Source organism: Mytilus edulis, chromosome 2 (assembly GCF_963676685.1).
Source record: "Mytilus edulis chromosome 2, xbMytEdul2.2, whole genome shotgun sequence".
Classification (NCBI taxonomy): domain Eukaryota; kingdom Metazoa; phylum Mollusca; class Bivalvia; order Mytilida; family Mytilidae; genus Mytilus; species Mytilus edulis.
In genome coordinates, this window is record NC_092345.1 from 63985332 (window position 1) to 63997095 (window position 11764).

Genomic DNA, 11764 nt, shown 5'->3' on the forward strand with positions numbered 1-11764 from the left:
GAAAATAAGCAGATGTGGTATGAGGGCCAATGAAACAACTATCCACCAAAGTTCAAATTTAAAATTCAATATTATAAATAAAAACACCATCTCATTTTATCATCACGCATAGATCGATGATTAGTTATACATTTCTTTCCTACGGTAAGACCAAATCAGTGTTCACAAACAAAATTGTCATTCACATTTTTGCCGCAATGACATCACTCCACTATATTGTTTTTAATCAAGAACTTTCCTTATTAGCTTACCTTTTAAAAAAGCATGTCAAAAATTAAGATAGAAATTAAAGTTGCCAATATCACCGGCTAATATAGACGTGTTCTTGTGTACTGGGCGGAGATTTTAAATTGCAGTCCAAACTTTTCCTGAACCTAGTAGTAGTATAGTTTTTTTTTTTATATATAAAGTGTTTAGTAGTGTTTGAGACTGCCCGGCATGCTGCGGGTGTGTGTCCTAGCAAAATCCCGACATGGTGAAACCAAAAATTTTGCGGTCCTCCGCAAAGCATGCAGTATTGAGGAATTATATCAGACCGATATGTCGGAATACTAGGCCAGTCCCGGTTATTTAACATTGGTGGATCCAGAGGGGAGGGTTCCAGTGATTGGAACCCCACCTTTTAGACGATCAATGCTTTTGAATGGGGAAATATAGTTGGAACACCCCCCTTTTTGTCCTGGGTTAGGAACCCCCTTTTAAAATGGCTGGATCCGCCCCGATTGATCAATTTTCATCTTCATGAAAAGGCGGAAAACAGCAAATTTTGAAATGTCGTTTTTATTTCTGCAGGAAAAAAAAAAAATAATCATTTCAGTGAAATAAGTTGTATGATCCATCACTAGTCTATTACAGAGACATATATTATAATAACACTTTCTCTGATTCAATTATTTCAGTTTTAATTTTGATGTTTCTTTTTTTTTTTAATATGAACTCGGTTGACATATTGATAGATACAACAGAAAATCGAAATCAACAAAATAACAATTCAGCAAAATAAGTAATAGAAAACTATCATAGAAATAGAAACATTGGCCTCGAGGATTTATTATATTAGATTATAGGTATTTAAATGAATTCAAAATATGGTACGAACGGACCCAAGGGGCGACCGGGTAAGATGAGAATGCGTTTTGGGAGCGAAGCGGCACTAAATACCGTCGACGTCATACATGTGACTGTCAGTATTTATATATTCTTTTTTTATTGTTATGCTTAAATCGTGTATATTTCTCTCCTTTTAGACTCTTATGCAAAAAATGAAGAAAGCACTCTGAATTTCTGACCGTTCGTATTTCCTGTTTTGCAATACTTGTTTACATCGTCAAGGGTGCTTTCATACACGCCCGCGTTCCAAGGTCGTCAAAGCTATTTTTGAGAAGACCCCTCAAAGCGACCGTTTCCAAGGCACTCGTCGTAAGAAACATGCGTTAAGGGCATACGATACAGTTACAGGGGAGGTAATGACGTTGCTAACGTAAAATGTTATTTTCGCGACGTCAAACTGTGACATATCGGGAAAAGATGCATTTTTCGACTGCTTTTTATCATTCAAACTGATTTAATTTGAAAACGAGTGCATGGACCCCTATTTTTTAAAACAGCAATTTGTTTCATTTTGCAAGGAGATTATGTGACTCAAATTTTATAAAACTGTAAATAGCGCAATTTTTTTAATTTTGATAAACATGCAGCAAAAAATGACGTTTTTTCCTCTATTCATGAACATTTGATAAATATAGAGTTATTTCGGAATAAAAATTGCATAAATTTTAATGATACTTACAAAACACAGAAATTACCGATTATTTAACAAAAAACAATATGTGCTTATCTTTTAAAACAAAAAAGTTATGTCTTTCTTTCGAAAAAGAAAATACGGACACAAATCTGAATTTTGAGCAAATATACAAAATTTCGACCTCATTTTACTCTAAAAGTAGCACATGAAGGTATATTTTTTATTACATATTTGATTTAATCAGGTAAAAAATAGCCTATATGCAAATTTTCATCAACTTGTAAATACAGGTTCAAAACTGTATCGTATGCCCTTAAAATATGCGCATTGTTAAAGGGCCGAGCCACCTTAATCGAATTTTATAGTTTTTATTTTTTATAAGATTTAGTGTACATGTTGATCGGAGAATTTTGGAAAGTCTCTGTAAAGTTCCTCCATATCTTGTAAAAAGAATGAATGTCACAGTCACACGATTATAACAATAAGGATTTTTAATTGGAACATTAAAACGGAAATTGTACAATATTTTTCGTTAAAAGTATTATAATTATAGTACTTCAAATAAAAACTTCCCGTTTCGAATAGGAAACATGCAATATTTGTAATTGTTGGTGATCTGGTTTGATGCATTTGATATGATATATAGTTTTTGTGTGATCAAATATATTTACTAGAATATTCATATAGGATTATAGGTCTAAACATGATAATAGTATGGATTCAACTTGTTTCTTTTTTCCAAGGTTGGTTTTTATAGATTCGTGTATATTTAATAGACGAACACTTTAATAAAAGATTTAGTTTCTTAAATCGAAACGTGTTTCTTCATCCTTTTTTTTTAAATTTTAAGCAATTATTGTAGAAAAAGTGAAATGAACTGTTTTATTTAGGAACATGTGTATTGTTTGTTAAGCATTTTCAGCATTTATATGGTAATTAATCATTCATATAAAGCATGCATTTTCTTAACAAGCAGTTGAAACTAAAATTGAAAACTAAAATGTATTGAATTTTACACTAAATACATGAACCGAATACTATGCTTTATTTCGGAATGACTTTTTAGAAAATAGTTATCAAATAATCAAAAACATTTTTATCCTCTATCAATGGAGAAAAAGAGAAAATAGAGCATTTATAGTTTAGTAAATAATTGAAGAAACACGAGCAAAGAAATGTATTGATCATTAATGTCAGATTTCTGAAAATAAGCAGTCAGCTCGTGACACATTTTTTTGGTGAAGAATGGAAACCATGTTTATGTTTATCACAGGAATAAAGAAAACATACAAAATTAAGTTTTAAAAAGTCTTACTTCAATTCATTTGACAAAGACGAATAAACAACTTGTACGACGTTTTTGACATTCGCATTTTAGCAAAGTTTCATCATTGTAATGTCAGATAGCGTAAGCATTTTATTTCATATTTTCCTCTTTCATTTTTTGTTTCATCCCATAATCTCGTTTTATCTATTGACACGTATCTTATTATGATATCTCATTTCATATACGTATTTAAGAAGGAAATTAAAGTTACTGCAGAAAATTTTAATTTGAGGAGATATTAGATATGGAAAAAAATCGTTGTACGAGTTTTATGAGAAATAAGCAAATAATTTGTGTAATGAGGTAAGTTGATAAATTTTACTGTAATATAAATGTCTGACTACCATTTGTCAAAACCAGCTTAAAACTTAGGAATGATTCCATAACATGTAATTAAAATAATTTTAAAGTGCAAGCCAGCTGAACATTTCATTTTTGATATTCTCTCTTTTTTTAATCTGATTAAACTACCTACAAATGTATAACATCACTAGAAAAGAAGGAGAACAGAGTAATCGAAGCAAAAAGAACGTCTTATATAAACTAGATTGCTTACTCACACCACTCCTACAATTTCAGCATCAAAGTCATACCATTGGGTTTTTTTTTTTCTCCAGCTGCCATTCCAGTATTATTAGTCATTACAACTGTTTTGAACAACGTGAGGTTTTCCATCTAAGCATTCATCTAGTGACAAAATCTTCTTAAATAGATTATTTCTACAAGTAAAACTTTATTATTGAAAGATGTTTGGTTTACATTGGAATGCATATATATAATATATAAGTCTGAAAATTACTCCAAACAGTGTTAGAGTTAGATTTTCTACTGACAATTTTTTGTTCGTCCCTGAGCGGGATTCGAACTCACATCTTTGATACACTACATCACCAATCGCTTAGCCTCATGTCCAGTGCTCTAGACCACTCGACCACATCCGCTATATGTCACTTGTTTAGACTTGTTTGTATATATATATATAGATACGATTTGTTTAGTAAAAAAATACATCATATATTGTAGGTATTTCATGCCTTTTATTCCTTCCTAACCAAACATTTGACTACCTTGACGCGGTAAAATACTGCGCTTCCAAAAACAACAGTGTTTTATCAAATTTATCAGATGCAAAAAAAGCAAGAAACCAATGCGTGCTAACTAATTGTGATGTATGGTATAAGAGAAGGCAGGCAGATCCAGATTTAGGTTCGGAAAGTAAGTATTAAAACAAAGACAATTGATAATGTCTTAATATCATTTTACGACTATCAATGAGAAAATGATTAAAAGTAGCAACTGATATATGCTTTGACTTTTGTTCAATTTAGTCCGAGGGTAAAATTAAAAATAGTATCCATTTCTAAGGAAATTTTAGGTTTTTCTATTTGTATTTGTTCCTCGTAGAATTATAAAAAGGTAAATGAAAAGTTTAAATGGAAACGGATTTAAAAATAAGATAAAAGTCCGTGTAATGCTGACATGAAGCATTTATCAACAACAATTTATTTACATTTACTTGAGCGTGGCACTGCTCTCTTTTTATAGAGCCTGATGGAATGTGTTATGTGTACGGTAGCTACTGGAAGCCATGTAGGGAAAAGTTGTGGTTCTTTTGTAATGGTGAGAATTTTTAATTTAAAGATAGGTTAAAGCAATATAATCATTACACTGTACTGTTTAATAATACCTAACAAATGTTGGTATTCAATCTGTCCTATGGAAAACAGGCAATCATAAATAAATACTGATTTTGTGACATGGATGCAAGGGACAATAGATACCCATATCCTTTGTTTTTCCATTAAATATTATTTATGTAATAAATCACAAATAATAAAAACAATATTCGTCCGCTGATTACCCCTATAATAATCATTCACCTGCTGTGAATAAAAGGACGGTACAGTTTTGTGAAGGTGATTTTTACCGATCCTGCAGACTTGGACGAAAATATCTGGATTTATTCACACCATGACTGTGATTTTTCACTAGCCAAAAACGTTATTCAAATATAGAGTGAGGTTTAATAAAGAATACTAATTCCAGCGGTATCCTTGCTATTTTCCTATCGAAATATCAAAATTCAACGGTAATTGACCTTCTAGTTATCAATAATCAGCAAATTGGCTAAACGTATGCAAACACTTTAAAATATACTAGTTTTATAGTATACAAAAGCGACTACTTTTAAAGCAAAATATGCAGTTTGATTTTATACGAAAATTGTTCAATTCACAGGTGGTGAGTGTTTTTAAACATTGGCTAACATTAGTCTTCAGTTATTGAGATGTGTATCCTCTAATTATTAATATACAGATTCCTATTCAAAATTGAAGTAACGTTTTAGTATTCCTTTCATGATTAATTCCAGATCTTGTTTTTCTATCACAGAGAAGTAACAGCTAATACAGACACTTGAAATAGAAAAAAAACCCTTAGTTAATTCTAGTGATAGATATGAATAGTGCCACATTTATTTTTATATATGAGATTGGCGTAATCATTTGTTTAAATACACAAAATTAAACTTGATTCCATCAACCGTATTTTTAGTTCATCTAGAACCAAACGAAATTTTAATTGGAGAATGAATTAATTGCACGTACTATTCCTGTCGAATGTTCTCACATTTAAACGAGAGTTTTAAAGGAGAAAACAAAACTTTTCCCAAAGGGCTGATTGATCATAAGATGAAAAAATTATATACAAATTAATTTGTACACTATTTTAATGAAAAGTCATTAGAAATAATCACATTTCATCCGTCTAAGAGTAAAAATTCAATAACGTATACACACACTGCTAGATATTATGCATTAACGTACGTTTCTATTAATGTAAACACAGTAACGTGTTTTTTTTAATTTCATTTCCACTTTAGATGGAGAGAATCCGGGATCAGTTCAATGTTCAAGACCGAAAGGGATCCTTGCATGTTCACCACCGGCAGGCCAAATCATTGACAATAGGATGCCTTTCTCATTAATGGACTATTCTGATGACCACTCACGTAAAAACACAAACGGAAAGTCAACAAAGAAGGATATTGGTCAAAACAACTTGATTGGTATGGCTAAACAATTATTAGCTTGCTTTTCGAAAAAGCTATCTGTCTCTTTGCATTATTATATTATAAGTGTATGCCAAATTAATATATATACATTCCTTGATTATTGAACATTTACACACAAGTTGAGTGATTTTTTAGGAGTGAAAGTCTTTTTGCTTTTAATTTGAATTTATTAGAAATGAGATATAGATAGACTTAGGTACAAATGTAGTATTGTTTAATATGTAAGTTATCTAATTAAAAAACATCGCTGATGTATTATTGACTAACAAGACAATAATTCACCTCATCTGAATCTGTAATTATGTTACTTTCAATTTCAACCCTTAGTTATGTTTGCGTTAGGTGTGTTCAACTAATGAATGAGAGGTTTTCAAGATTGAAGGTGGAACAGGGATAAACAACTTTGCTGACTGTTTCGATTCCCAACAAATCATTATTAAACAAGTAAAAAAATATGATTAATATATCTCTAAACTTAAAATATGAAATCAAAAAGACCTATACTTATATGCATATGCACATGTACGTCAATATTGGGTCATATCAAATGTCAATTGTCAATTAGATGGCGTCTACATAAAATACACATGAAATATTGATGCATATTATCGAGTCAATGTTTTGTTTAATTGTTTATTTTAGACAGTTTGTAACTTGCATAAACGTTTAAGTATGATATGAATTGAATATAAGAATTTTAGTCAAATCAATGAACTTGAATTTGACGGTTAATGACCCCTTTACTATATGGGTAAATCTTCTGAAAGGAAATTGAATTGTCACTTTTCACTTGTCGTGTCTATTGTCTTGACCTTGCACTTTGACCCTATTAACTTCTTGTAGCGTTTTATGTACCACTGATTAACACATTCCGTGGTTGAGTGGTAGTCCAACATAGTTTAAACTGGAGACAAGTTTTGACACAATTCATATCAACATATTGCATCTCATTTCATATCAGTAGGTTACTTTCATATTAATTATCTTATCGACAAGAGGTACTTGCATAATGTATATATTTTTGTTTGTTTGTTACAAAATCTGCGTTTGATTGTATGCTTTTTTGTAGTTTTTTAATTATTCATTTGTATAACTTTTAGATTTGAACTTCTACGAATGGATGATTTTAGCAGGCGCTGTTGTTCTAGCTATCTTTGGAACTTTGGTCGTTGTTGGTGCCATTTTGAAATGCCGCAAACCAAATCAACTTGCAAAAGACAAGTTGCTAACCACCAAAGAAGACACTGGTAAATTGTGATTAAGAATAAATAGGACAAACGTATCACAATACCTATTTTCTGATATTGAAAAAAAAAGTAAAGAAAGGAGTATATATTGAGTATTTTCCAGTGTACTGCAAAAACGAAAATATATTACTTTACGATATGTAACAATAGCTAGCTATAAGTATTAGGTATACAGGGAGAAAGTCACCACATTGTACAGCACGTTTACGTGTATAGCTTGATTCCAAAATTTGGAATGGCTTGAATTTTAGTTTCTGAATAAATGTGTATAGGATGGACAGACTGACTAATACACAGAAAGACGGACAGACTTACCAGTAACACCAATTATTAAGATCAGTTCAATACGATGTATTTGTATTATTCTGCTGCATTTTAAAGGGAAGGGAACAGAATATCATTACGTTACATTAAAAATACAAGCAACAACAAACACATTACAACATTTTGATCAAGTTTAATATCTGAAAACACTATCAATGATTTCAATTAGTGGCCGATTAGTTTTAAAATTTTAACGTTATACTCTCACTGTGCGTGTACATTATTTAGCTGATTCAAAAGTACAATGTACTACACAAAGGATACATGTAACCTATTACTGAGTCTTTCATTTTGAAACAGAACAATCAATAAGCTATTTGATGATAAATGCATCATGCCATAAGATATTACTCACGCCACTGGCAGTTGTCACTAGCGGAGAAGGAAAGGCTCACATACCAGGAGCAACTACATTTACGCCAGGAGTTTATGGGTTTCATGCTGTTCAATTTTAAGTTTAATGTCAAGTGAATGTGGACTGTTATTTGTCTATTCATCATTTGTCCTTTGGGTGTGGTTCTTGCTAACTTTCCTCGTGTTTTTATCGTCTATGATGTTTTACGGAATTCATGTTTGCAGCAATATAAACTCAGCACCTGTATATTGATTTTATACGTCACAGTTGATACGATATTCTAGCTATTTCGTTTCATATCATGATTTTCTTAATGAAGCTATTGAACAAAGAGTTTCAAACGCTTCGAAAGTTTAACGGATGGCAATACGATTTGGTTGACCGTTGATAAATATGTTTCTCACATATGACCACTGATTGGTTTCTCTATCCCGTCGTGCTTTCATCGATTGTGACCTCACCGAACATGACTTATCACAGAACATGCCTTATTACATAATATTTTCTTTCATTGAGCGACACAAAGAGTGCCACTTACGAAGTTCGATCTCATTACCACAACACACGACGTCATCATTGGTTTTTGGTTGAGCTTGTAAATCTATATTTGTGTGTAGATTGTTTTCGACTTTTCGTATTCTTGTACTTTGAGGATGAGTATTGCAATTCTTTTTTCGACTTACTATGTTTGCCAACCACTTTATATCTGTTGTCTCTGTTTTGTAGATCTAGGAAAATACATCACTGACAGCAAATGGTGAGTTCTCTTTTAACGTTACAATAACTGAAGGCTTTGCTGGTAAATGAATTATAATTAAACAAGTTCTTTTTATATTTTATATATAAATAAGAAGATGTGGTATGATTGCCAATGAGACAACTGTCCACAAGAGACCAAAATGACACAGACATTAACAACTATAGGTCACCGTACGGCCTTCAACAATGAGCAAAGCCCATACCGCATGGTCAGCTATAAAAGGCAATGTAAAACAATTCAAACGATAAAACTAACGGCCTTATTTATATAAAAAGAAAATGAACGAAAAACAAATATGCAACTCATAAACAAACGACAACCACTGAATTACAGGCTCCTGATATGGGACAGACACATACCTAAATAATGTGGCGGGGTTAAACATGTGTGCGGGATCCCAACCCTCCCCCTATTTGTGTAAAAATATTTTGATATATGTATGGTCTTGGAATTTGGTAATATTATCATTGACTATCGGAGATATGTTATAAACACAAAAATCTTTTAGAAAAACCATTGTTTATATATAATAAACGACAATTACTGATGACGTAAAAATGAAAAAAAAAATATGTTTATACACCTAATATTGATAGAGAAGAACAATAGTTTATTTACTTCTTCTTTATTTTAGGTACGAAGGCACTCATAGATTTATAAATGAGCCACCGCATATTTACGACAAATCCATTAATGCACCACCTGACATTTACGACAAATCTATCAATGAACCACCGCACATCTACGACAAAGCTGAAATTACAGTCTATGATTATGCAATTTAAACTCAACTGTCCGAGTGTTCTTACAACGATATGACAATAACTGTTCATTAAGGAACATTTTGACGTTATGCTTCAACTAGAACGTAGTAAGAATGAGTAGAAAAAGATATTTCTTTAAAATGTCTTCTCAAGTAGCATTAAAATTCAATGTAATAAAATAATTTAATAAATCAAAGAATAAGAACATAAAAAACTAATTTTTTGACCAAAAAGAGTAATAATGAACACACGCTACGCTCGTCCATTAGGAAAGGTGTTGGTAGGTTTTTATTTATATTTGAATTCATGAATTTATATTAATATAATTTAATTTTGGATGTAACACGTCTTCTGATTGGCTGACGTTATTTTGTTATGAGCCCATAGACACAATTTAGTCATGTGACTGTGACGTCATCAACGTTTTTTCATGGTTTTCTACGGTTTAAAATGGAATTTAGAATTAAATTATAAGAAATGACTGTAATATTTTTTCTGTCTATGAAGAAATAACATAAAAATTGTGGTGCACACTGTTAAATAACCCGCTACGCGCGTTATTCAGTGTGCACCAAATTTTTTATGTTATTTCTTCATAGACAGAAAAAATATTACAGTCATTCCTTAAATAAGCAACAATAGCTGTAAATCTATAAATTCTTAAAATTGTAAAATTGTAGGTAGTTAAGTTCAAAGATTTTGTACAGTAGTTATTTTAATTTTCATTTAACTTTTTTGTTCATATTTATAACAATTATATTTTACAAATTATATTCCTGTCTTTTACTTCGAGACTACTAAGTATATTCTTTCTTCTCATTAAGAACTCGTGACAATAGAAGATACTTAGCATTGCATTAGCAAATCATAATTTGTACTTTCTAACCTCGTTAAAAATACGACCGTCGTCGCAAATTCGATTGTGAAATCAATCCCTTGTTCCCAATGATTATTTGGAAAAATAAAATAGATTTGTTTATCAAGTTTAAGAGGCAATACAGAGGAGAACAGGAAGAATATTTTGCAGAAACATTTACACTGTTTAAAAAATAAAAGGAAGTTGGAGATGTATCTTTTTATCCAAAAGTGTTATAAATCCTAGAGCTGAATATCAGTTCGTTCTTAATCTGAGATTTAGTATCCCAAAACATTAACGTAATGTATTAAGCTATTTAAGCTTCAATTTGCAGTAAAATGTGAATGTAAGTAAAGCCATAGCTTCATATATATATATAAAGTTAATTTTTAGATTTCTTGAAATATTTTTTGTTATGCAGTGATATTTTTTGTCGAAGTAATATATAAAATATGATAATTATAGATTATCGGTGATCATTTCAACGAGATTGGTTTTCTCGCTTGAGCCGGGACGGCGAAAGCGAGAAAGGAAATCGAGTTGAGATGAACAATGATAATCTTTTTATCGCTATTTTTCATGAATAAAACCACAATTAGAACTGGTGCTGAAACACTCTACAAAGATACCAAGCTTAACATTTGGTACTTGTTTTCTCTTCACAAATCCCCTTAGTAGCCTAATCATTATAGTTAGACCAAATAAACACGAAGCCAAAGAGCATACATAACAAGCCATCTTTACATGGGATAGACAAACAAACAAAATCATATCGAATAATCAAATTTACAGAAATGACCATATCACAAAGCGCTGGGCTGATGATACAGTAATATGCACCTCGGGTTCGAAATTACCAACATTGAAATAGACGCACACAGTTAAATATTATGATTCTTATCAGTATAGAGTTATGGTATCTTCTCTACAAACTGTTTTCATTTTGTTTCTATCGGATAAAAATATTTGCCGTCACCGGTGAAGATAAAACACCACTTTTTATTATACTATCTTAAAACGTATACAAGTACGGTCAGAATCAGTTGATCAGAATGACACGATCTATCTCAACTGAAATTTTCAACAAAATTTGCAAAAAACAGCAAAAAAAAAAATCAGCTAGAGATGATCTTATTGATTTGACTCAAATCGTTAATCCATCCAATTTAAAAAAATATAATTGATGTTTATATTAATGTTTCATGTACTGTCCGACTCGGCTTCTGTTAAAATCATTATTTATTTAGGTGGACGATACACATTTTATTACTATATTTATGATGTCTGTGGTAGAGACGGCAATGTTTTCTTAAC

At 31.2% G+C, this 11764-nt stretch overlaps 1 protein-coding gene across 2 annotated transcripts; it reads left to right on the forward strand.

The window, feature by feature from the left end:
• Positions 1-2298: 2298 nt before the first annotated feature.
• LOC139512662 (uncharacterized) lies at positions 2299-9804 on the forward strand. Of its 2 annotated transcripts, none has more exons than XM_071300445.1 (7): positions 2299-2487; positions 4095-4286; positions 4617-4691; positions 5953-6120; positions 7245-7391; positions 8797-8827; positions 9465-9804. In XM_071300445.1, the coding sequence occupies exons 1-7, from the start codon at positions 2448-2450 to the stop codon at positions 9613-9615; spliced, it is 804 nt and encodes a 267-aa protein (XP_071156546.1). In that variant the 5' UTR covers positions 2299-2447; the 3' UTR covers positions 9616-9804. The 2 variants fall into 2 exon arrangements, with proteins under 2 accessions (XP_071156546.1, XP_071156545.1); XM_071300444.1 differs by having other exon boundaries at positions 2310-2487; positions 5953-6138.
• Positions 9805-11764: the final 1960 nt, after the last annotated feature.